Source organism: Microtus oregoni, unplaced genomic scaffold (assembly GCF_018167655.1).
Source record: "Microtus oregoni isolate MIOR12 unplaced genomic scaffold, Mior012 000117F_ref0000505, whole genome shotgun sequence".
Classification (NCBI taxonomy): Eukaryota; Metazoa; Chordata; class Mammalia; order Rodentia; family Cricetidae; genus Microtus; species Microtus oregoni.
The window spans coordinates 881,432-907,741 of record NW_024544746.1 but is presented as its reverse complement, the minus strand read 5'-3'; the positions used below and the strand labels follow the sequence as shown (position 1 = coordinate 907,741).

The following is a 26,310-nucleotide window of genomic DNA, read 5'->3' as shown; positions in this document are numbered from 1 at the left end:
TTTTTTTTGTGTGTGTGTGTGTGTGTGTGGTGTTTATTTTGGAGACAGACTTATTCTGTAGCCCAGGCTAGCCTTGAGTCACACTCCTCTTTAATCTTCTAAGTACTGGGATCCTAGGCATGTGCCATCCTGTCTAGAAGGTGCTGGCGTTGTTGCTATTAACATTATTGAATGCGAGCATTCTACCACCGAGCTGCACACAGTTACCAATGTGTGTGATTTGAGAAAAGTTATATAAGTTTCGTTAAAACTTCTTCTAAAAGTGTAGTGAATTTCAGAGAATATGTTAGGCTTTAGAGATGTCTAACTGAAGTACCCTCACGTGTTAGTGTGCACTTCACTCTCAGGCTGTTAGTAGGCCACATTCTAGTGATCTGTTCTCAAACCCCATGGAAAATCTCCAAAGAAACAAAACCAGTAGGATTTGAGCACAGTATGGAAGCTGGTGAAACCTAAGGTCTGAGCCTGAAGACTCAGGAGGAGCCTGTGACCTAGTCAGAGGCTGGCAGGTGGGCGAGGCAGCCTTCTGTTTTGCCCAGGCTGTCAGCTGATTGGACAAGACTCACCTGTGCTAGAGCTGGTCCGTGTGTCCAGAAGTGTCCTCAGAGACATACCAGATGTGTTCAGTTAATGCTCACAGCTACTAAGAAGCTTAATTTAAGAAAATAATTCAATATTACCATTATTTGTCTCTATTTTTGCACACCTAATAATGTAGTTATTAATAGAATTAGGTTTTGATGGGCTGGGTGGCACACTCATAATCCTAGCACTCTGTGAGGTAGGAGGAAAGCTTACGGCTGGCCTGTTGTACATGCTGAATTCCAGGCCTGCCAGAGCTACGTAGTAAGACTCTGTCGCTTAAAAAAAAACCAAACCAGACCAAAATATGACCTGGTGTTTGTTTTGTTTAGTTTGAGATGGAGCCTGTATATGTAGCCCCAACCCTGTCTGTCCTGGAACTTGCTTTGTAGACCGGTCTGTCCTCAAACTCACAGAAATCCTTCTGTCTCTTCCTTCCGAGTGCTGGGATCAAAGGAGTGAGCCACCATGCCTGACTAATGATTGGATTTTAAGGTCACCCTCTTGCTATTTGTTTTCTCTGCACAAGTGGGGAGGGAGAAATAAAAGAGAAATCCAATCATTAGTCAGACTGACTGACCTTGAATTTGCTATTTTGATGACCTTGATTTCCTGGTTTTTTTCTGTCTCTGTGTGTCAAGGGCTGGGATTGCAGGCATGAACTACTGTGACCAGTTCCTCGTTCTATCTCTCTCTCTTTTGAGGTTCTTGTTAGATCTCCTAGCACTACTCTCTTAAAGGCTTTTTTCTTTCCCAGTGCAGGTGGTGAAGTTTGGTCTTCAGAGGCTGTGGTGTGCTGGGTGGATCCACTTCCTGTCTTGTGTTGGCTTTAGTTTTGTTAGTTTATTTCAGTTCTTCTCTTCTGTACACAGGTTTTCCTTAAGTGAGAGCTGGAACTTCTGGTCTTCTCTGGACCCGATAGCCAGTGTCCTTAAGATCCCCTGAGTGCTGAGAACTCTGTGCAGCTTTCCCCTGATCTTCTCTCTGGGTCCTGTCCTGTCCTTGCTCTCTATGGGAGACCGAGGACCTGAGGGAGATTGGGTGTGAGTTTTGTGTTCATTCTCGCAGCTCGTGCCTGTCGTGTGTTGGCTGCAGTCTTGGCAGTGCCTGTGAGGCGGAGGTAAAGGTGGATGCACAGCTGGGATTCTGTGTTGGGGAGGAGAGCACCCTGTCTCTGCCCAAGTGGGTCTCAGAGACTCAGACAACTCTCTTTGGAGGTGGGCTTTGATTACTCTGGCATGCCGACTCTTAGCAGGGAGTTGCTTGGTCAGGGCCAGACAGATGATGGTTGAGTGGTGTCCATGAACCACATTATTGTTGGTTCCCTTTTGCTTGTTCCCCAGGCAACTGGGAGATCTGTTCCGAGCTGCACTTGGCGCATAGGTAAGGAGTGGGCCCTGTGGCCTGGGCTGAGGGCTGAGGCCAGAATGCCAAGCAGCTGGAGAAGGCAGCCATTTGCTTGTGAGCAAGGGTGAGGCCCTGATGTCTTTCATGTGTAGCCTGTGGCGAGGCCTTGCCATTGCCTTCTGCCTTCAGACTTTGTTGTGGATGGCTCTTGAGAATTAGGGCATGCGTCTGCTCTAGGTTGACTTTCTTTGATATTACTACATCAGTAGTCTTCTTTTTCCCCAGTTTGTATGGTGTGTGAGAGTTTCTCAGGCCTCATGTATGGTTTTGAGGGATGCTAAGTTGATGACTTCACTTACCAGACAACTTGCTTTTAAGGTCAGGCTGTGCCTACCAGCCTGAGACGATTTTGTTCTCACAGGTATCAGCGTGGCTCTCGGTCTTTGGCTGCCAACCTGCAGCTCAGTGTCCCGGGTAAAAGTGAGCAGAAGCCACTGTCCGATAGCTTAACTTCTGATGGCGATGAAGACTATGATGTCCCAGAGGGGGTGGAGAGCGTGATAGGTAAGTGGAGCCACAGCGTGTGTCACGCACGCCTCATCTACAGCATGTCTGTGCTTTTCTTCTCACCTAGCATATGACCCCTGACTGACCTCCCCATGGACACTCGCTCTTGCAGCGCTAGCTTCCCGCTGTCCCTTCACCCCTCCACACTGCCTTCGTACACCCTGACCCCTAAGTTGCTCTCCCTGGTTGTCTTCAGGGAATCAGGGTTCCCAGGATAACAGACTTGGAACGTAGAACTCATGTCTCCAACCTTTATTCTCTTGTCTTGTTCCAGCATGGGACTCATGTCTCCAACCTTTATTCTCTTGTCTTGTTCCAGCATGGGACTCATGTCTCCAACCTTTATTCTCTTGTCTTGTTCCAGCATGGGACTCATGTCTCCAACCTTTATTCTCTTGTCTTGTTCCAGCATGGGACTCATGTCTCCAACCTTTATTCTCTTGTCTTGCTCCAGCATGGGACTCATGTCTCCAACCTTTATTCTCTTGTCTTGTTCCAGCATGGGACTCATGTCTCCAACCTTTATCCTCTTGTCTTGTCCGAGCACGCTTTTCATCATCTCAGACTATTGTAGGCCTCCACACTTATCAGGAATCTTGACCCAGGGTTCCCAGTCCCCCCTTTACTCTGCCCAGCCTCAGGTTTACCGCTATCTCCTCACTCCCTTCCTTACTACGGATGCTGGATGGAGTGGATCCTCAGCCTCCACTTCCTGGGGGATCCTGGCAGGAGGTTCAGAACCACTTGATCACCTCCCTTGCTGTGTTCTGTCCATTCATTCTTCAGGACAGTTTTCCCCAGACTTGTCTATCCCTGCTGTCTGTATCGTCTCCTTGACCTCTGTAGTGGTGTTTCAGTGGCCAGCACTCACATGTATTTGGTCTTTTCTTGGACGACCCTTCCCTCCTTAGGATTCTCTTCCCTGCTTGCTGTGGCACAACACCTGTCTTGAGTCCCTCTAAACCACCTTGAACTCCGTAGACACAGATGAATTCTCTTGCTCCTTCTCTGTTATTGCCTGCTTATCTGCCTTAGGCATGTTACTTCACGCTCTGCTCCCCCAAAGACCACCCAGCCTGCTGATTTGTTTCTTCCCACCCCCGACTGTTAGCTATCTTCTGGGGTTTGCCCTCTGACCAGTGTTTGGACCATACTGGGCTTGTAGGGCTGTGTGACCTGGGATAGCCTTCTGACTGCCTCTGGGCTAGTCCCCAAAGACCTCATCCTCCCTTGTGGGAGCCTTCCCAGATGTCTCGGGTTTCTTTTGACCTCTCTGGCTCACTGAGGCCTTTACCTGAGGAGGCAGCTTGCTCCCTGCTGATTGTTGTTAGGAAGTGACAGAAATGCTCTCTTCTGTGGTTGTTTAAAAGCAGGGAAGAAGTGTTTTCATTGTAACTAAAATGAAGGCTCAGGATTGGAGATAGTGCAGCTCTCAGAACATTGTAATGAAAATGAAGGCTCAGGATTGGAGAGAGAGTTCAGCTCTCAGAACACTTGCTGGTTTGGTTCCTAGTGCCTACAAGATGGCTCACAATCATCTGTTACTTTAGCTCCAGGGGATCTGACCCTCTCTTGACTTCTGTAGGTACCAGGCATGAACATTGTGCATATACATACATACAGACAATACGCTCATGTTTTTTAATGGGCGTGCAAGCTGGCTCAGTGGGTAAAGGGAAAATCAGGTTTGATTCCTGGAACTTGAGTGGTGGAGGGGAGAACCAGCTCCTAGAAGTTCTCTGGTCTCTCCATTCAGGCAGTAGCATGCCCACGTCAGGCCCATCCCTCATCTAATGTGAAAAACAAACAGAAAACAATTCAGACTCTTACTTTTTAGAGAAATGGTCTCACGGTGTAGCCCTAACTGGCCTGGAACTCTGTATAGACCAGGCTGGCTTTGAAGTCAAGAGATCTGCCTGCCTTGGCCTCCTGAGTGCTAGGCTTTCCAAACTGATTTCCTCCTTCCTCAGCTTGCCGAGTGCTGAGATTACAGGCATGTGTAACCCACGGCTGGCTAACGTTAAGATTCTCGGCACAATTCGCACAGTGTATGCTTTGGAGTGCAGGATTGGTGGAGTAGTTTGCATACAAGAAGAGGACTAAGGTTTTGTGTGGGCTGATGGTGTGTGTCCTGCTTCTTGCAGAGCAGCTGCTCACTGGGCTGAAGGACGAGGACACTGTGGTGCGGTGGTCTGCAGCCAAAGGGTACGTATAGAAGCCGGGATGAGGGCCAGCGCTGAGTGCTGGGTGAGGGGCTGGTGTGTCCAAGCCGGTGTTCCTTAAAACCTTGCATGGGCTTTGAGAGTTGTAAATAGTTTGTAGGTTTTCAAATGGTAGAACTATTGTTTTATATGCTGTACATTGAAAGGTAATTACTGGCTGGGAATGGTAATTCCAGCATTTGGGAGGCAGAGGCAGGCAGATTGCTGTGAGTTCAAAGCCAGCCAGATCTATGTAGGAAGTTCCAGGGCTGCCAGAGCTACATCGTGAGACCCTGTCTCAAAAACCCAAACATCTAAAGAAAAATTCTGAGGTTAAATTTAAGCTCCCTGAAGTGGTGTGAGGCCAATATTAGTAATAGTTGGTTCCTATAAGTTACATGTTAGGGTGTTGAAGAGATTCTGTGTGGTAAAAATAGAGTGAGGCGGGCTGTGTCCCGCTCACAGGTTCCCGTGACATCACAGATAGGAAGCTCTCCCCGAAGGGGGCTGCCCTGGGAATCTGTCCATAGCAGATGTTCTTGGCCTGAAGTCTGTCCGGCTGGGAGGGATAGACAAACAAACGCACAGTGAGCACGCTAGGAGGAGCCTTCCCCTGGGCCTGACTTCAGCTCTCTGCTTTCCTCTGTGCAGGGCCTGGACTAGCCTTTGGTGGAAATGGGACAGTGTGTAGGGGAGAGGGCCTAGGTTGGCTTTTGCAGCCTTCTAGTGTCTGGGGCTGTTATCAGTGATGAGTTCAGTGTCTGTATTACTCTGGGGAGAGGTGACCACACTCCCTGTTCACATGCCCAAGAGTCACCTGCCCTGTCCTTGGCATTGTTGCTGAGCAGTATTTGAGGCTTGCCGTCCTCTGGAGAATGGGAGACTTATTCAAGATGGTCGTGTATATAGCAGATAAACTCTTGCCTTTCTTTTCAGGATTGGTAGAATGGCTGGAAGGCTTCCCAGAGAGCTGGCAGACGATGTGGTGGGGTCTGTGTTGGACTGCTTCAGGTAGGTCATTCCTTGTGGCTGTCTGCTCTTGTGGACTAGAGTATTTTCTTTCAATTGAGCTGTTTGTTAGAACCCCAAAGCCTATTTTTTCCCTCTTCAAGTTAAACTTGAAAACTTAAGTTATCCGATACGTTGTTCTTTTCAGCACCATTATGTATCTAAAACCTTTAGAAAGAAATGACGCTAGTGTTGAACCCATGGGAATGTAGGTCTTCACCTTCAAGTGTGGGTTTTGCATTTGTACTGCGGATGGGCAGAGCTTCATAGAATGAGGGAACGTTCTGAATCTATAGGCCTCATGTCGCTACTAGCCAGAGTGGACACTAAGACCCTTAAGTGTCTGAGGCCTGGAGTTGCATTGTAATGGATTGGCCTCTCAGGACATTCCGGGTGTGTGGGCGCATGGCCCGTGTGTAATGTGGCTTATTAGGTGGGTGTGATCCTTGGGTCACAGACTGGCACTGTGTACTCATAGACAGAGGCATCGGTTTTGCTTCCTTCCTAATGATTATTATTCCTGGTGTGATGGTTTCTTCCTGGGCTTTGGAAGTAGAGAGTTGAGCAGGGGCATACGCCTGTCCAGACATTCCTTTTTCACGGCCCCTTGTTGGCAGCACTGTTCTGGGCCTGCTCTTCTGGCAGGAAGTATGTTATCAGTACTTTGGGTGCTCCAGTCCTTTTTCCTTGTGTCTTTAGAGATGACCCACCAACAGCCCAAATCGGCTTCCTTCTGGAGTAGGCCCTTCATTTTGCCTGAGGCTGCTTAGAGGCAGTTTACTAGAGATTGCGTGTCAGTGACGGTTTTAGACTGACGGTATATGTAGTGGAAGCTGCAGGAGGTCGCGTGTCAGAGACAGTTTTAGACTGACGGTATATGTAGTGGAAGCTGCAGGAGGTTGTGTGTCAGAGACGGTTTTAGACTGACGGTATATGTAATGGAATCCTAGCAGAAAACATTCTTACTGGGACGGCTGTGTGGAGTGTGGAGAGAAGAGAGACTGTGTAGCTTCTTTTCTCACGATTCTCCAGATTTGTTTTAGACCTTGTCCCTGGAGCTCCTTCTGGAGGTCACGAGGTGGCGTGCTGGAGATACCATGAACTTATTACCAGTATGTACTGGCTTCTGAGGACAGCTAAGGCCTTTTTTGCAGGTTTAGGAAGGGTTGGATTCCATCATTTCCCAGCTTTTGCAGAGTTCTAAGCACTGTTTTTGCCCATCCCTCTTAGGGTGTTTCTGCACATTCCCTCCGGTCACCTAGAACTTTTTATGCAGGTGCACCTCTCCGCACCCTCCCGGAACTTCTTCTACACTCTCTTGCCTCCAGTCTCTCTGACATTCTTAGCCCATTCTCTTTGAGTTCTGCAGGGTTCTGGTGTGTAAAGCTTCTGCAGACTGTGTTCCTTCCTCCTGGCTTACAGTCTTGTCTAATGTTGGAGCCTAGTTCATTTAACCTTCTCGTAGGGTCCATTTTTCTTTTTTTTTAATAGATGGCAGATACAAAAGTATATCCTGTTTCCATGTCTCTGTTCTGGAGACAGAAAGGGTGTTACTGCTCTTGAATTCTCAGCCCACATTGCATGCTGATGGAAGGGTCAAGATGTTGGGTCTGTACAGAGGTCTGGGTCTCCCAGTGTCTTCCTCTAACCCACTTACGGCATCCCAACCTTTTGTGCTTTCTCTGTCTGGATCCCTAGGTGTGGGAGTTTAGGCTCGGATTTGGGATAATAGCATGCCCTTGGCCAAAGTCAGGCTGGATTTTCTCAGACACGGGGATGTGGTGGTGATAGCAGCATCTCAGGCCTGCCTGCCTGCCTTGTAGTTTAGAAATGAAGTTAGTTTACTGTATTTGAGTCATTATTGCATTATACTGTGTTAAGTTCACTCTGATGGTAATCCTCATAAAAGCACAAGGAAGTGTCTCTCTCCGTTTGAAATCCCGAGGAACATAAAGATTTGGAAATGGAACCAGGTGTGGTGGCATACTCTTATAATCCCAGCACTTACAAGGTAGAGGTAGGAGGGTCAAGAATTCAAGGCCAACTTCAGCTATATAGCGAGTTTGAGGCCAGAGTGGGTCCATGAGACCCTGTCTAAACAAATAAAAAACCCAAGATTTGCAATGATGGCATAGCCGCTGAGCAGCACCTGCTAAGACACCTGGCACATTAGGAAATGGTAATTGTGGGTGAGTCATTGGTGGTGGTGGTGAGTAGGAGGACAGCTGTGTCTGACAGCTCACGAAGGCCCATGCTGTGTCCATCTTGTAGACATCCGTCTTTTCGTCTCCTCGTAGTTCATGTACAAAGCAGCTGGTGTACAGTTTAGTGATGATTTTCCTATACATTTTTTTGCTGTCAAATGAATTCAGCCAGAATAGGTAAAATCCTGTCATTTGTTTTGCTTTTTTTGTGATGTGCATTTTCATGTTTATGTTGGCAACAAAATACAGAAACTTCAGAGCGGCCCTGACCAGTCTGAGACAGTCACTCACGTTGTAGTTACGACGGGCCACACCCTGAAGAGACCTTTTGAATACCCAGACACATTGATTTTAAATATAAAATGTCGCTTGTGAGTCCCTATTTCATTTGGGTGCAAAATTGGGTTCTCGTATGCCCAGCTACTTGGAATGCTGAGGCAGAAGGATTGCTTGAGCCTACAAGTTCACCATTAGTCTGGGAACATAGCCAGACTTGATACCTCCGTGCCTTTGAAAAAGTCTTAAATGCTCTTTCTTTTCTTTGTTTTGAGATGGGCCTTGAACTTGTGTAGTTGAGATGGCCTTACACTTCTGACCTTCCTGCCTCCACTTCCCAGGTACTGGGATTAGAGCATATGACACGGTGCCCATCTCATTTAATCTCTTTTTAAATCTTGAATGTGATCACTGAGGTAACAGTGGGTGCCATGTAAAGGCTTCCTCCTGTTCCTTTTCTACTGATGTCCTCTAAATTGGGTAGAATCTCTGTTGACTCTCTACTGTCTGATTAGGGTGGGCTGAGGTCAGAGCATTGTGGCCATGGTGGCAGGACGTCATGTAGGGCAGATGGCCTGGTTTGACGCTGAAGGTGGTGGAATGTCTCTAGATTGGTCTTGAGCTGACCCAAGACCTTTCATTTTCATTGGTTGATGTGAAGGGTAGTGTTGATGTGGCGGTTGTCTTCATATTAGGTTTGATGCCTTATTTGTTTAACCAAGAAGTCATGGTTTTAATAAGGCTCATGGGCCCAGAATATGGATTAACTTGTGTTTCTTGCAAAAGTGTGGGCTTTCAATATGGAGTTGACTGTTGAACTGTGGTCTTAGTTTTCAGGAGACCGATAAGGCATGGCATGGTGGATGTCTGGCATTGGCGGAACTGGGGAGACGAGGCCTGTTGCTGCCATCGAGACTCTCAGAGGGTAAGTAACTGAAGTGCATGGATCTGCATCCTTAGGGCTGCTGAATCTTGGGGGGGGGGGGTTCCTCAGTGTGGTTGTCCGTGGACACCAGTGCTTCTGGAGAGGGCATGCATGGTATATGCGTGGTATATGCATGTTCCTCAAGCTTCTTTCTCACGCCAGCCTTTATAATTTACTAATTACCTCGTTAGCCTGTTGTAGCTTCATGCTGCATATGCTCTGTTGTGCCAGATTTAGAGGGTCATGGACCCTGGTCATATTTGGTTTTCTTGTCTCTAGAACTGCTTTTCTCTCTCGGGGTCTGTCACCCATTGAGAGCACCTGAAGACGTAGCTCTTGGTGCCCCCGCAGTGTATTGTGTGACCTGCAGTGACAGTGTCCTGATCGATGACACAGCTTGTGGCAGCAGTGGAACTAACCTCAGGACGGGGCACAGTGCCGTGCCAAGGCTGTTTGTTGGGTCCTGGTGAGGTGGAGTCAGAATAAGGCCATGCACCACTGTCTGGAAGTAGCTTGTGGGTTGAAGAGAAAGGAGCACAAAAGATGGAGAAGGTCCTTTCTGAAAGTGTGCACCAGAGATTGTGAGGGTGTGGCTTTCATGTAGAGCAGTGGTTCTTAACCTTCTTAAAATGCTGTAGCCCTTTATACAGTTCTTCACGTTGTGGCGATCCCCAACCGTAAAATTATTTCATTACTTCTTTGTAGCTGTAATCTTGTTACTGTTATGAGTTGTAATGTAAGTACCTGATATGCAGAATATCTGATATGCCATCCTTAAAAAGGGTCATTTGACACCCAAAGGGGTTATAACCCACAGGTTGAGAATGGGTGGTCTAGAGTAAGACCCAGGAATCGTGTGGGTTGCATGTCACTGCTGCCAAGCTGCAGTATCAGCACTGGAACACAAGGGAGGCGCTCTGGAGCTGTGTTCTGTTTACCCCTTCTGCTTTTAAAAACGCAATATGTTGCATCCTGCACCGTTTACCTGTGTACACTTGATGGTGGTCTCTGACATCATGTAATTTAACCTCAGAACATTCTCTTTGCCTTAGGCTGGAATCCTGCACCGCAGAGCAGCCGCTTCCACCGTACTACCCAGCCCTAGGCAAGCTCTGGTCCCCTCTTCGCTGTTCTGTTCTGCCCTTCTCAGGCATTTCATGTCAACAGACCTCGATGTTTGTTCTTTTGTGTCTGGACGGCACGTGATTTTCTGATGGTCACTGTGTGGTGGTGCTTCGTCCTGCTGACGGGGATCCTCATGAAGGACTGCTTTTTGCTTAGTCTTAGCAGTTTAAGTAACCATTTAGGTGACTTTTTGAGTAATGCCGCAGTGAGCGTTTGTTTGAGTGTTTGTGCAGACATGTGTTATTATTTGTCTTGGATGTGGACCTGGGAGTGGAAATGCTGGTTCATCTGAGAAACAAATCAGACTCTTGACTGTAGTGTGCATTGCTCTACACTCCCACCAGCTCCACTTTCTTCATATACCCATTTTTGTTTTTGTCTTCTCTTTTTAAGACATAATTACTATTGTAGTTGTTGTAGGATGTCAGTCATCTCATCATGGCTTGGTTGTTCATCCCTGGTGGCCAAGGAAGAAGTCTGAACCAGCTCCAAGGTGTTGCTAGATGTTTGCCTAGCTAGGATTGCCTCTTTGCCAGGAGTTGTGGTGTGGCAGAGTCACACTGTTCTGTCAGAAAGGACCGACACAGACTTGGGGAGGTAGGGGGCAGTTTCCTTACCCCATGTGGAGATCAGCAGGTCTGTGCAGATGGATCATTGTGGAAACCTGTTGCGTGAAGTCCTACAACTTGCTGTGCCGTGGAACCTGAACAGTGCTGTTTCTCTTCGGGTTTCTTCAGTGGGCCCAGCTTGTATGTGCTGTGCCATATTTCAGCACGTTAGACTGCATCGATTCCACCACCTGGAGTAAGGATAACAGTATTACTGGTGTCACAGTGTCAAGCTGTTATTTACAACATGATGTGGAATAAATTAGCCCATTATCTCTCTGTGGGGCGCTGTCTTCCTGCCCTGCAGTACCTCCATGGGAACTGAACCTCCCTGAAGCTTCTTCTTGTGCCAGGGGCACCCCGTACTGTCTCCTGATGGGGGAAGTGTCATGTCAGATAGGGGGACAGGGGCTCTGGAACCTGTGTGAAGATGGTTACCCTAACATGGAACGTCTGAAGGATTTTTTTTTGAACTTTCGAGACAGGGTTTCTCCTTAGTGAAGGATGTTTTTTATGTTCTTATTTTAGATCTCACACCATTCCTCTGCGAGTGGTCTTGTTTGTTTAAAGTCACGGCTGAATACTTGCTTCTCATAGCCATTGTGTAGTATGTAACCTTCTTAGCTGACAGAAGCAAAAGCAGCACAGTCCCCACATTTGGATCAGGAATTCATGTTCTCGGTACAGTGAGTTTGAGGTTAGCTGGCCTAATATGAGAGCCCCTGTCTCTTAGGAAAGGAAAAGGATAAACACGGTCTGGAAAGACAAAGGTGTCCATGAACATGCTGGTAAACAAAACTTCTGTTTTTGTCTCAGAAGACATGGGAAGCTTTCTGGGTACACGCTGAAGTCAGGGAGGAAGTGACTTTGTGGAGGTCAGATTGATTTTACCACCGCCTCAGAGAGCAGACCTGGGCAGTCTCAGGAAGGAGCAGCTTGGTGGTCTCTTTAAAGAGTTCTGCCAAGTTACCTTCATGCACACACACGTGAGCTCTTACACACATGTATTCCCCCACACTTGAGCCCAAGTTTGTTTGTTTGATTTTTGCTGTGGTGGATAAGGACCTCGGCCATTATCAGAGGACTGCTTAGCCTTTATTCCAGGTGGCCCAGATGCTTGGTTGGTCCTGGTTTTGATCCTCTTGGTTTTGGGGGGAGTCGCTCCTTGAACCATGGGGCATCATCATTAGCCTGACTAGCCTTGTTTACGGTTTTGGCTGGATTTTCTCTGTGGCTGTATTTGATTAGTGTTAGTATTCTAATAGAGTGTATACCCGTGTTCCTCATTTTGTGGTTGATTCACGCCCACCCCCAGTTTTAGGTTTTGAAATTAAACATCCTTATCTCTTTGGTTACTTGGGTTCAAACCTTCTGTTTCTTTGCTGTTTTTATTCCGTGGAGAATTTTGTGCCGATAAGTCATGTGTTATGAGTGTCTTGGGCGTGTCCAGCCTTGGCTCCCTTAGATAGTTCACTGCCTCTTTCTCCCTTTTCAGCCTGGGACTGGAATTTTGGAAATGTAAAGTTGTACTCTGCTTGACCCCTCAGGTCTCTTAGGTTTTTGTTCTTTTTCCTTTATTATTATTATTATCATTCCTCATACTGGGTGATTTCAGTTTCTTTATGTTCACTGATTCTGCCTTTTACCTGTCGCAGATCTGACTGTAAGCCCCATGTTAGTTTCTGTCCTCATCACTGGGACCAGATTCTACCTGACGAAAGTGGTTAAAAGAAGGAAGGGTTTGTTTTGGCTGATGCATTTTAAGAGTCCAGTCCGTCTTGACTGGGAAGGCATGCCGGCAGGAGTGTGAGGCCGCTGGTTACGTTGCATTCTCAGTCAGGGAGCAGAGAGAGATGAAAGATGCTTACTTAGCTCACTTTTTCCCTCTTATGTAGTCTGGGACCCCTGCTCATGGAATGGTGTGTCCCACACTTAAAATAGGTTCCTATCTTAGTTAACTCAATCTAGAAACTCCCTCATGACACACCCAGAGTCTTGTCTTCTAAATAATTATAGATCCTGTCAAGTTGGCAATCAGTGTCAATCATCACATCCCTCTAGAGAACCTTCATTTCAATTGTTGACTTTTCAATTTCAGAACCTCTGTCAAGTTGCTATAATTTGTCTCTTTGTTGACATTTTGAGCTGATTCAGATATGGTCTGTGGTTCCCTTTGAGCATTTTAAAGTCTGTGTTTGGTAAACTCAATGCCTGGGCTGCTTTCCTGTTCCCTTTGTCTGCCTTGCAATTTTTTGTTTTTGTTGAAAATAAAATATTTTGAATATTCTAATAGGCACCTGCACTTAAAAAGCCTCCTCCCCACAGGCACTTGCTCTCCGGACGCATTGAGGCCTGTGGTGTCCACTGACCCGGTGACTGTCTTGTGTTTGTTTACTGTGGTTTGTTCCGTGTCTCATCATTAGGTGAGGTGTGAGGGGATCTGTGGTGCTGAAATAGTAGTTTTCTTCTGTAAGCCTCCCTCTGGTCTTCATAAATGCTTGATTAGTATCCAGACTTCTGCAAAAGTTGATCCTATCAGTTTTGTTCAGTTTAACACTTTAGCACGTTGTAACGCAATCTCGCTGGGGGCCTCCACTTGTACCTCGCACGCCTCTAGTGTACCACCTGCACCACGGGACCGTTTGTGAGCTGGGAAAGGGGCTGGAGATGGACACACACACAGAGACAGAGAGGCAGAGACACAGGTCATCCTTGAATTCCCCAAGAATGCCCTCTTTATTGAGTTTGGGGACAGCTTATATAGGGCTCTCAGGAAGGATCTTTCAGCTACAGACTCACCAGAAAGCACTCCCCTGCCATCAGGGTCTCACACTTAGAGCAGGTGCTCAGAGCAGAGGAAAACAAGGAAATTCAGGGTCTGGTGGTCTGCAGTCCCCAACAGCGTATAATTCCTGTTCTGCTGTGTTGTATGACATCATCCAAAAAGGAACATTTGGGTAGTGTTGTGGCATCTGTCTGGATCTTCTTAAGTAGCAAATGCCATATAGGATTAAATATACAAGAGTTTGTTAGGGAAATGCTTGTGTGTGAGAGAGACAAGAGGGGGGAGTTAGACAGGAAGACTGGACATCTTCATTGGCCCTGATAATACATATGTAAGATACCTGGTGTTGTAGGTCCCAGGCAAACAGGTCCCTGGTCAGGGACAGGTTGACCAGGTCCCAGAGTTGCACTGTTATTTAGTTTTTAGCGTTTATGCCATTTTGAGCTGCCAGACACCCACCTTTGTAAGAAAGTGACTACAATGTGGCATCTATGACTTTTCTGCTTGGCAGATTGTCCTCCCGTGCTTTCTTTTCGTATCTGTTTTTTCCTGCCCTGTCGAAGGTGTTGTGGGAAGAGGACAAATCACAGTGGACTGTTGTCAGGATTGTTGAGAAAGGATTTTGTTTTTTTGTTTTGAAATATAAATTGAGATACAGTTTACTCATTTAAAATGTAATTAAATTGATTTTGCTGTATTTCATTTCTTTTAAACATATAGTTAAAAAAAAAATATATATATATATATATATATATATATATAAAACAAAAATTATTGTAGCCATTTCCCAGCATTCTGCTCAGTGACATTAATTATGTTCTTGCTGTTGGGCAACTATTTCATACATCTGGTCCTACAACATCTGTTATTCTGAGTAGATAACCTGTCTCCCATCCCACATAACTCCAGTCGACCTCCTATTCCTATGGTTTTGCCCATTCTTGGGTCTTCATGGAAGTACGAAGTGTGTAGAATATTTTGTATTTGTGGCTGGACCATCTCATAGAGTATAATGATCCCAAGATGGGGTGGAGGTCCTTCTGTCTGTGCATTGCTTTTATTGGTTAATTAGTAAAGAAATTGGCTTGACCTATAGCAAGGTAGAGCTAGGTGGGGGTGGGGTGGGGATGGGGGGCGCACAACTAAACTGATTGCTGGGAGAAGGAAGGCAGAGTCAGGGAGAAGCCATGCAGCCCCTGTTGGAGACAGACGCCAGATGGAACTTTACCCGGTAAACCACAACCATGTGGCAATTCACAGATTAATGGAAATGGGTTAAATTAAGATATGAGTTAGCCAGAAATATGCTTAAATACGCTTAATCTTAAGCCAATCATTTGTGAGTGTAGAGAGGTACTAATCTGGAAACAAGATCCTAGTATTTTGTTATATGAATGCAGGGATTCCTTTTGTTTTATAGGCAGATGGAATATCTACTCTAGTTGCCATGGGTATACTGTTGAAGGTGACCTTTGGAGCAACTGTCCCTGGAGGGTGGTGTTTCTCCATGGGGGGCCTCTCAGCTGAGGCAGTGGTACCTGTGCAGACCCAACTTTCCGAAGGCTTAGTACCTCCTGTTTGGTAGAGTGATTTCTCACACTTCACCCAGGCATGGGAGGCAGCTGGCTGGGTTCTTCTTGTTTGCCATTTAAGGTGGTATAGACAGTGGGTGAGCTATCTGTGGTACTACCTCAGAGTTCTGGGCCTGAATGGAGGGCTCATGAGCACGGAGCAGACAGTGCTTGGTGGGTCATTCCTCTTTCCCGCAGGCCTTTACTTGATGGGGAGCAGGAGGGATCATATTTTTGTTCTTTGTCAAACAAACAAACAAACAAACAAAAACAGAGCCAGGCTGGAAAATATAAGATTGTATTTGTTGGTTTTATATCCTAAGAGAGCACATTTCGGTTAATGGTGTGTGGTGGTTTGATGGACCCAAAGGCCTCATCTAGCTCCTTGAAAGGGAGGGGCTCCTCCGGCCTCACCAGGTGATAGCAGAAAGCTTTCCTGCTTCCATGAGTGGGAAACCTGTTGTACCTTTAGAGATGGCTTGCAGCACTGGCCTCCTGTATCTCATAACGGTTGTGAAAAACTGCATCCTGCTTATGCTGGTATTTGAAATTTTTTTAAAGATTTATTTTTTTTTATGTACATTGGCATTTTGCATGCATGAGTGTCTGTGTGAGGATGCCAGATCCACTGGAACTGGAGCTACAGGCAGCTGTGAGCTGCCCTGTGGGTGCTGGGAACTGAGCCCAGGTCTTAACCCCTGAGCCATCATTCCAGCCCCGGTATTTGAAATCTTATATGACATTAACCAGTTGCAAAGTGTTTCTCTATGCCTAACATCATCATACCTAACAGGTAGGGCACTGGCCAGCTTTCACCGGGCATCCTCTATGGGGACTGGCTAGGAGCTGGGAATTGATGCCAGAGGAAAAGGACTTTTCAACAAGAAACCATGAATTCTGCTCAGTGCCTATAGCTTGGTTCTTGCATGCAGGATAAAAGACCATCTCTGTCTAGACTAGAAGAGCTTTTGGGGACCGAGAAAGGTGGAACCCTTCCCACGTAGCACTTGGGGCCAGGGCTCCTGAGACTTACCTTCTTCGTACTCTGAGACTCAGGACTCCTGGATGGTCCTTGAAAAGCCCCAGGGGTGAAGATTTGTCCGTGCCTGGATTCTGGTGATTGATTCACCGACCCCAGAAGTACTTTCTTAGTTTTATTGTTGCCTCAGCTGTCAACTCTCTTGCTGAGTGCTGTAGTGGAACTCTAAAGAATACCACAGACCTGACGTTGGTCTTTGCTCTATGTGTCCTCAGAGTTCACACAAGAGTTTATTGGAAAATTAACATGTACATCATTTTAGGGAGTTGAACGCGAGTGAGAAAGTTTGCTGTGACATCATAAACAAGAATAAATTGATCCTACCTTAACCAGAAATGCGTTTCCCTGATGGAAATAAATTACTTGTAAAATCAACCTCTGGACGCTTGTGGTCAGTACAGTAAGTAACCACAACACTTTTTACAGGTAACACCTGATGCTCAAGCTGAAGCTGTTTCTGGCATCAAAACACATAACTATATTCAACAGGAAAACAGTAAAAGTTTACTAGTCCTGACAAACAGTACATATAAAACGTCGTTCCTCACACTGCTCTCGACTCAAACTGCTGAGCTGGATTTTAGTTCTATATAGTTCCTTGATGTGTCTCAAACAGGAAAGCCCAGTTTAATTTGTCTTGGAGAGCATAAGCCACTCAGATGTTTTTTTTTTTTTTTATCCAGAAGTAGAAACACCTTTTAATATTTATTCTTAATGCTTACAAAAACCTGAACAAGATTACAGCCATTTGTCTTTTTTTTTTTTTTTGAGAAGAAAAGAGAAACTGTTTATAAAAACTGACTGATAAAAAGTGAAGGTAAACTGGGAGTACACTGGGTGTCCCAGCACTTGGGCTGATGCCAGCTTGAACAACATGACAAGACTGTACCTCCTCCAAAAAGCAAAAAAGCGAAGATGCTGCTTAGAACATGTGTGAAAGGCATCTTGTTGGCCACAGCGCCGAGCACGTGAGGCCTCAGGACACCCGGGTTCTCTTGCGCAGCGTGAGCACTCTCGGTATGGTGTCGTTCAGCCTTGGCTTTTTAGTTCCTTGCTGGGATTTTCCTGCGTCCCTTTGACTCGTCCTCTTTTGTCCTTTGGGTCTGAGGTCACACTGAGCCCCCTGGTTCTCTGTAGAACCGAGAGTGGGCACATCTTGACCGGTGGATTCCTGGGCTGTGCCTTCCTCATCGCCCACGCGGACTTTCCCCGGGCTGTAGGCCGCCAGCTGACAGAGAGCGACAGCCGCGGTTTGCTTTTGCTCATCGCTACTGTCTACCGTGTGCACATCTGGGGCCGTCCTGCCGTGGGCCTTGTCTTCCTGTGTCTCCACGGGGCTTGTCCTATCTTCGGAACCTTTGGTCTCAGTCTTTAGAGCAGCAGCAGGTTCAGCACCTTGCGGTGGGCTGGGGAACACAGGCCTAGGAGCCCAGGCATTACAGGGATCCTTTACAGAGAGATTGAGTGGCAGGTCCTGCAGCCCCGAGAAGCCCAGGGCGTCTGCCTGAGCATTGTCTACGTACATGGGTCCATAAGTGGCTGCAGGGTTGGTCTCCAACTTCTTTGAGAGGTTGAGGGGGCTTATCCTGGAGTGGTCCTCTGGGCTGGAAGGTGGGGCCTCTGTGATGAGAGAGGTACTGGTCCCTGTCTGGGCTGGAGAGTCACTGTTCATGACCTGAAGGCTAGAAGAAATCAAGAGAAATTTTAGGAAGATCATCATGTAAAGCTTTTTTTTTTTTTTGAGACAGGGTTTCTCTATGGTTTTGGAGCCTGTCCTGGAACTAGCTCTTATAGACCAGGCTGGTCTCGAACTCACAGAGATCCGCCTGCCTCTGCCTCCCGAGTGCTGGGATTAAAGGGTGCCACTGCCCGGCTTGTAAAGCATTTTAATCAAGTGTGAACTTGGTGTTAAACAAAACTACATTGAAGCTTTTGAGAAAGAAATTTTCTTACCTTTTTGGAGACTCTGTTCTGCTTGTGGGAGGTTGAGACTGAGGACTTTCTGATCCCCTCTGGACAGGTTTGAAGGCAGTGGGGCTCTGTTCAGGCTGCTGGAGTCTCTCCGGGGCTCCCGAGGAGGCCTCTTTGTTTGAGAGATCACACAGGCCTTCGAATGTTTGGCTTGTTTGGGTGAAATTGGTGGGGCTTGGCCTCCCTGGGGAGCCCGTGGCAGCGCTCCCCGCTCGGGGACTCATTTTGGCCTCTTCTGCATCCCTTTGCCCATCTTTAGAAGGATCTTTTGCCTCAGGGAGAGGGCTTTCTTTCTCAAACTCTGTGTGTTTTTTGTGGGAGTTTGAAAGATTTAACTGGGAGGGACTTGAGGCTGGATAAGCCAGGGCTGCTTCTTCAAGCAGTCGAGAGCTCTGATCTCGCGTGATGCCAGGGACAGGTGGGAGCCGGAGACTGTAGGGGGGGAATGCCGACTCTGGTCTGTAAAATCCGTAAGGAATTGGCAGATTTGAGTGGTATTGCTGGAAAAATCTGTAGTGGTCGTATGTCGATGGAGTTGTGTTCAGATGCTTGGGGATCGGTCCAGGATGAGACAGGAAGTGTCTTTGGTCTTGGGACCCATAGACAGACAGCAGAGTGGCATCACATTCAGGCGTGTTCCCAGTCAGGAGGTAGGGGGAGTAGATGGCAGCCAGCCCATGCTCCGTATAGAAGGGATGGGGGTACTCGGGGATTGCAGGGTGCATATAGGGGGAGATAGCCCCAAACCCCTTCGTAGATGGGATTTTATGTGGAAAGTCAGGTGGCAGGAATGGGGAGCCAGCTTTCCAGGGGTAACCAGGAGTATGGAATGCAGACTTGGCATGGAAAGAGGTGGCTTTGGTGGTAGAGTTGGTTAATGCCAGCATTTCAGGAGCCTCTGTGTCTTCCGGCCCCCTGAGTCTGTGCTCCCCGACTGGAACAAATGCTGAAGACCTAACCCCACTGTCTAGCTGGGTGCTGAGGATGGCTTCTGGTGTCACTTCTTTCTGTAGGATTGGTTTCTGGGGACCCTTGTGGGTCCCCCGGGCCTGCATCTCTAGGTTCTCTTTGGCATCTTCTTTTGTAGAGCCCTGTTGAGACTTTGGATCGAAGCTGGAGAGTCCATTTGGGAGAGACTTGGAAGCGGCTGGCTTTGAGGTGGGCTCTGGCTGGTGGGACTGCTTAGGGTCCAGCGAACTAGATTTGGGACACTTGGGGATGCGATCTTGCTCTGACACCAATGTGATAGAGTTTTTGCAGAGACCGTACTTCATGTGGTTGAAGAGATGCGACTTCTCGTTGCACGTGAAAGGACACTGGAAGCATTTGTACTTGAAGGGCTTTCCCGGGGGCCGAGGAATATAGTGTGGTTTCTTTGGTTTCCGTTCCTTTAGGAGACTCATTGTCCTCTGTATCTGGACTCTGGTCTGTTCAGTCTGTGGTCACTGCCGATGACTCTTTGCCCAGGATGCGATGGTCTTGAAGGAGGTAGTACCGGTCTGTGTTCTTGCTCTGAGCACTTTATCTGCGGTCAGCCCCATGTGCCGGGGGTCTAACAAGGGAAATTCCTTCCATCAGGCACCTAGAACTGTGAAGGCAGCAGAGACTGGTGTTAGGGGCAGTTAGCGGGTCATTGTCGGCACTGCCACACTATAGACAGACAAGGAGCCTAGAGCTTTCGGAGAGTGGGTGACACCCGGGTCCCTACCCGCCTGCTCTGCATTTTCTCAAGCCTGACCTGCAAGAGCTGTCTGGGGACCAAGGGAGCAGCGTGCTGAAGGCGATTCTTTGAGTTTTGGGGGCCTTTATTCTGCAATCTGGACCCTTCTTTGGTCAGTTTCTATGGGGTTTCTGATAGGATTCTGTACCAGAGCCTCTTTCCCGAGTGCTGTGTGAGAGCAAGCATCTAGGGGATAAACTGCTATGGTTGTTCAGTGCCACAAGGCAGCTTGGCCCTGCTTAGCTGTGTTACTGCTGTGCTTTGTGTTATTATTAGTGAATATTTAAAAATGAAGAGTACTTAAGAACATAGGACTTTGCCCTGCTGCTTCTAAAATCACAGATGAAAAGCCCACTTTATCGGCAGGTAGTACTTGCTGATGTTGGGGTGGTGATCACATAGCTTCATACTTGCTGGGTGATTGCTATAGCACTGAGCTACATCCTCAGCCCTAGTAAGCAGTAGCATTTATGTTGACTCAAAAAATGCGAACGCTTTATTTCAGTAGACTCGGTTTGCAGGTCCGCTAGCATGATTCACAAGTCCCCACGACTCTATGCCCTGGCACTCATCAGCATTTGGGAGTAAACTCATAGATTTGCCCCTCCTTTCCTTGGATATGCCATCTCAAGAGACTGGGGCAGTGGTGTTCAGGCAGAGGGAGGAAACTATTTTGCCTCAGGTATATCCAGCTCCTAACCCAAAGCTGAGCACGTAGCGAAACCGCCTGCCTGGACATCTGGGCGACTCTAGATGGAGCTTGGGCATGAGATGATCTGTGTAGAATATGTGAAAAGAGAAAGATCTGCTAAGTATTTTAAACACTTAAAAGTAACACTTAGTGGAAATTATTTAAGAAAAGTGTTCTCAGCTTTAAAACTAAGTTTGTGAGAAAAGTGCAAAGCTATGCCCTCTAGTCCTAGCCAGACACTTGTCTGCCAGCCAGACCCTTAGAAACAGAAGCAGCCACTAAAGTCTTACTCTCTCTTGTCTGCCTCCCCTGTCCTCAGTGTGCGTGTGTATGGTGGGCAGTGGGGTGGAGTGGCCGGCCACAAGAGCAAGTTCCTTATTTCTACTTGTATACTTTATATTCTGAGGATGTATCTGGTTTTATTTATTTTTTTCTTCTAATTTATTTGTCTCTCTGTGTAAATATATACTCCATGCATAATATATAAAAATAAATTACACACACACACACACACACACACACACACATATATCAAACACAAAGAACTATGCCCAGCATTGTGGTGCACATCTGCAATCCCATGTAGGAGACGCTAAGGCATAGGGTCTCAGGTTCAAGACCTGCCTGTGCTGCTTAGCAATTTTTCCCCCCCTCAAAACAGCAGGAGCAAGCCCACAAAGAGCTAAAGTGCCCTTCACCAGCTACCCTAGTACCGTAATTTAGGGCTGTTGTGTTAAGTGGTTGTTCTGGAGAATGGTGGCTCATCTGATACTGAAAGCAATCCACTGTGAGCGTCTGTATCCGGAGAGTGAAGCACAGATTTTAGATAAGAACATCAGGTGCCCATGGCTGGAAGGAAGCTAGGACCCTAGGCTTCTTTTGGGCATGGGGGAGACTAAGACTGTCAAAAGGGGTGCTGCCTGGACCAGAAGCTATGAGGCACACTGTCAGAGCTGAGCATGTTAACAGGAAAAGCCCTGTGACTTTCTCTTTTTCTCTCTCATTAAAAGGAAAATGGAAAGAAATTCTCTGTGGGCCCCGCGTGAACCTGGAGTACATTTTCCCTGCCTCCGTCAGGGAACCTGAGAAGCCTTGTCTGACTAGCTGATGAGGGCATCTCGATAAGTCAGTGAGGCCTGTGCTGGCATGTTCATTACACTCTTGATTCTGAAGGCGTGAGAACCTCTGCAAGACAGGTTCCCATGGCTGTATAGGATATGTCATGGCACAGATCTGAGAGAGATGATTTCATCACTGACTGGGAGCATCATGATCAAAATGATGACAGTTGCAAACATTTATCGAGGGTGAGCTTCTTCCCAGTTGCTGAGTATGGACACGGGGACTGCACTGTGTGTCCTGGATAAGCTAGAAAGTCCCTTCCAGACGTAAGGAAGTAATGATGGGCCTTCAGAAGCAACCTTAGGGAATGCCCCTGAAGTAAGCACACCACTGTGGCTAAATAAACACACTGTCATTGTAAGGTTTTCCTATGTCTCTCAGGAGGCAAGTGTTTTACAAAGCGCCATATGTTGTCCTAAAGAGTAACTTAGGAAATAATTATTATGTATGTATAAAGTTACATATGTAATGTATTAAATTATTAAAGTATAATATAAAGTAAAATGCTATCTGAAGTTTTGGTTTGAGCCTTTTGCCTTTTTATTTTTTAGCCTGTGAATCCTCAGGCTGGGTGGGATAAGCCCCAGCGGCTCTTGGGCAACTGTTCTTGGGTGAGACGATTTACTGAGGTTTATTAAAACTGGAAGGGAACGAGTATAAAGACGGAGTCTCAGCTGTAGTACTTTCAGTAACTGTGTATAAACTGACCCCTCGGGATTTCACAATTGCTAATTAAGGCAGAAGCTCGCTGCTTGGAGGCAGGTGTAAGACGGGTGTAACTCATCTATAAAACTCCTGTGTTAGAGAAGTAAGTGGGATAAAATTGATGCTTTTGTAAGCTTTCGGATGATGATGTCAGCCTGTGAGTTCTCTGTCCTACCCAAATGAGGTTTATGAATATGAAGAAACTAACCCACAACCATGACTGCAGCCAGGCACATATGTCTGTGGCCATGGAGGCTTGTTCCAAGTCCTGTTTGGTCAGTTTATACCTGCCGGACTTTGTACTGTCTGGCAGCCTCTAGTGTTAAATATTCCCCAAAGTGCACATTGTTGCCAAAACAGTAAAGCCTAGACCTTTGACTGTTTACAGTAAGTTTGGATTTGTATTCAGGGGAAAGCTCTTTCTAAAGGCAGTAAGAAGGGTATGTGGCTGTCTCTTTTTCGGGGCGTGCCTGTTACTACTTTGGGAATACAGCTCTGGAAGGCTATATGTGGAGCTGTGACTGTCTGAGAACTGTAGTGTTAGCATGTTAGGTGCCCCAGAGGAGTTTTACCTGGCACCCCACCCTCCTCCCCTTCACTTCCTATACGATGGTCAGGGGGTTCTGAGGGTGTGTTCCCACAGACATCCAGCCTGGGTCAAGGGCTGTTGGTAGAGAGTTCCTAGGTATCCTCTGTCTTCTTGGGGAAGCCCTTTTCTCAAGCATGCCTCCCCAGACCACCTTGGCTTGAGACTTCCTTTTCTGAATCCTCTTGGGATGCAGTAGAGACTATACAACACGACAGTGACCTAAAATCGTGGACAGTGTCCAGCTTGAGACCCGTAAGCTCTGTCCTAATTTTCTGCTGACATAAATCAGCCGTGTTTGTTGAGACTCGACCAGCTCTTATATTCAACTGCTTGACTTGGCCTTGGAAAGGACCCTGGGCTGAGAACACCTTCCTTCTGCCCACAGTGTGCCATCCGGGATACCTGCCCACACAGCGAGCTCTGGGTGGTTTCGGTTGGCCACAGAGTTCTGTTTGTCTTTAAAGCACTCTAGCAGGTCCCTAAGTGTGTGGACCTGAAACATAGCTGCCAGCGTCAAGGCAGCAGTGAGTGGCTTGCAGGTTTTAAAAGTTTGTAAGGGGCTTGCACTTAGAAAACCGACGAGAGAAAGAGTAATTTAAAGGAACCCCGGTAGGACACAATAGAGGTAATTACAGCTTTGCTCTATAGGACAGCGATTGACAGGCTGAGCAGCTATGTTTGTCCTGTGACTTGACCTGCAAAGCAAGGCCATGCTGTAATAGTCCTGGTGGTGTCCAGCTGTCTGGCACAGAGCCCCGCAGGTGGAACGTCGTGAAGGGCATGCTATAATTACAGCACTGTGATGTGGCGTTATTGCACCACTCAAGGGCACGCCACTGTCGTCTACCCACTGGGGTGTCGCAAGAACGAGATCTGTGAGTTTTACTTCAGTTGAGTGTTTGCTGTGACTGGCCGCCACTCCCTCCCAAACTTTCTGTTCCTTGAGATGAAGGTGAACTTAGGACGGCCATATCCTTAGAGGAAAGCAGTTTTCTAGACTGTGTGGAAGAAAAGATCCAGAAAACAGATGGGTTCGGTTGTGTTGGCACACGGTATACACAAAGCTCCCAGGCCAGCACTGCACCAGTGATCACCTTGCCTCTTGTTTCCTTAACACACATTCTGAAATACCAGAGAGCCTTTTCTAGTGCTCAGAAAGCACCGGGATGGCAAATGTAGGTGGCTCTGCCTAAACGAAATGTGATTTGGTTGGAATTGGCCGATTATTTGATCAGTAATTATTTTCATACAGATTTATGGGAACTTTCATATAGGAAAAATACCCTCCCGCCCCGTATGTGTAACCTTAGCAACCAAACAAAAGCTTAAACTTTGTTGGCTTCTTGGTTTTGAAAGGTTTTGTCGAAGCAGCACTTATTTTAAACTTGAAGTCTTAAGTATTAAACTAGAAGTGAAACCCAGCAGTTGTACAGTTATTTTTCTATATGATATATGATTTTTGCCTCTTTTATGTTGAAATTTATTGTAGTTTGTTTGAAAAGTAGGAAACAGTTAAGTGCTAGTATATATACATGTTTTGGTTTATTTTTAAAATAAATTTTATAGCAGAAAGGAGGGCTTGATTTTTAAATAAGCTTGCTCGTATTTTTGGAATAAAGCATCGGCCCCATTAGTTTTGTTATTGTGGTCTGCATCTCCAAGATGCACCTGCCAGATTCTGAGTAATCCCTAAGGAACAGAGCGGGAAAGAACAGACAACAGCAATCATTCTACCTAGACAGACACCTCAAGACACATTGTAGAGTAGTTTTGAAAGAAAACTTAAAGAAATTGTAAGCACTTACCGGAGGTGGGCAGTGCTGGGATGCGGAGCCCTTCTGTGCAAGGTGCTGAGGACTGAGGAGCAGGATCTGTTCTCACGCTGGCTCGCTGGCTCGGTGAAACTGGAGCCGGCTGTTCCAGTGGGAGGGATTTAAGTGTAGGAGTTGAGCCCTCAGGGCGTAGAGATGCACCTGATATTCCTCCGCCTGCAGCTACAGTTCATGTGTTTGCACCCACTGAGCCTCACCGAGCAGGGACCCAGAGAGTCCTGTGCCACTCCAGGTGCCCCGTAGGACTCTAGGTTCACCGTGGGGGGTCCTGTCAGGGCTGCCCAGTTGCAGAGAAGTCAGGGTTCTAGGATGCAGAACACGGTGCTTCTGAGCATTTGATGTACGTTAAAGATTCAGTGTTGGACTTCCCTTCAGTACTCCAGCATATGCACAGAGCTGCAAAGAGACGCACATTCATCCTGAAATACACATCGCTGAAGACAGCGCCAGTAGTGTTTTTGCTGTGAGGGCCAGAGAAGCCTCTGACCACCCTTGTGACTTTTCACCCTTCTCCCCGAGGATTTTTGCCGTGGTCACCCCGAGACCCAGGGTGGCAGAGAGGATGGTAACCTTGCTGCCTTGTCACGGGAACCTGCCGGAACATGCCCCAGGCCGGCACTGGTGGTGGAGCTGACATGTGCTGCTTGTCGTTAGGGCGGCAGCAGCGAACACGCTCACACCCCCCTTCAAGCAGTAAATCAGATGCTTGATTTTGGAGCCATTCTATTCCCCCACTCCGTTTACTTACTTGCTCTGAGGCTTGTGTGGGCTGCAGTGAAGGCTAGAATGTGATGGCAGTTTGGGGCCTGGGAAAGGGCAGTCTGGTAGTTGTTAGGCTCTTGGTCATACCTGAAGCTGCTGGCATGGGCCAGAGCACCAGAGCACCAGAGCACAAAGGACAGGCTCCCTAGGCTGGAGTACTGGTTCTCTGCCCCCACCTGCTTAAGACTTAAGATTTTACTGACTCACCTTTATGCTTAATTCTTTGTGTGTGTGTTTGTGTTTTGTTGTTGTTTTCAGATTTATTTTATGCATATGGGTGTTTTGTCTTCATGTATATATGTGTACCATATGCTTGCCCGGTGCCCACAGAGACCAAAAGAGGATATTAGAGCCCTCAGAACTGGAGCTATAGACAATTGTGTAGTACTCCATTGTATAAATGTACCACATTTCTTTATTCATTCTTTGGTTGAGGGGCATCTAGGTTGTTTCCAGGTTCTTGTTATTACAAATCATGCCACTATTTTGATAAGGGTAGTCTGGCCTTATGAGACCATATGTAGCTGCCTCTTCTTTGTCCTTATATTCTCAGTTCTGACATGAAGCATCTTCCACAGTCAGTGTCTGTGGTTTCTGAGAGTTGTGAGTGACTTGGCTTTGATACCTTGTTTTAACTTCTCTGAATATTTCTGTGATAATCTCTGAGAGAATGGGAGGGC

At 47.0% G+C, this 26,310-nt stretch overlaps 2 protein-coding genes across 2 annotated transcripts in view; one reads left to right on the top strand and one right to left on the bottom strand.

The window, feature by feature from the left end:
- Window positions 1–26,310, top strand: part of LOC121444067 (tubulin-specific chaperone D) — a 147,584-nt gene that overhangs the window by 38,800 nt on the left and 82,474 nt on the right. Inside the window, exons 10-13 of the mRNA XM_041645813.1 lie at window positions 2,351–2,493; window positions 4,641–4,701; window positions 5,634–5,708; window positions 9,016–9,110. Coding sequence (XP_041501747.1) covers window positions 2,351–2,493; window positions 4,641–4,701; window positions 5,634–5,708; window positions 9,016–9,110 — 374 coding nt within the window. The remainder of the gene's footprint in view (window positions 1–2,350; window positions 2,494–4,640; window positions 4,702–5,633; window positions 5,709–9,015; window positions 9,111–26,310) is intronic.
- On the bottom strand, window positions 16,457–19,644 carry LOC121444068 (zinc finger protein 750-like). Its single transcript, XM_041645814.1, has 2 exons — window positions 18,192–19,644; window positions 16,457–17,920 (listed from the first exon to the last, which is right to left on the bottom strand). The coding sequence occupies exons 1-2, from the start codon at window positions 19,610–19,612 to the stop codon at window positions 17,215–17,217; spliced, it is 2,127 nt and encodes a 708-aa protein (XP_041501748.1). The 5' UTR covers window positions 19,613–19,644; the 3' UTR covers window positions 16,457–17,214.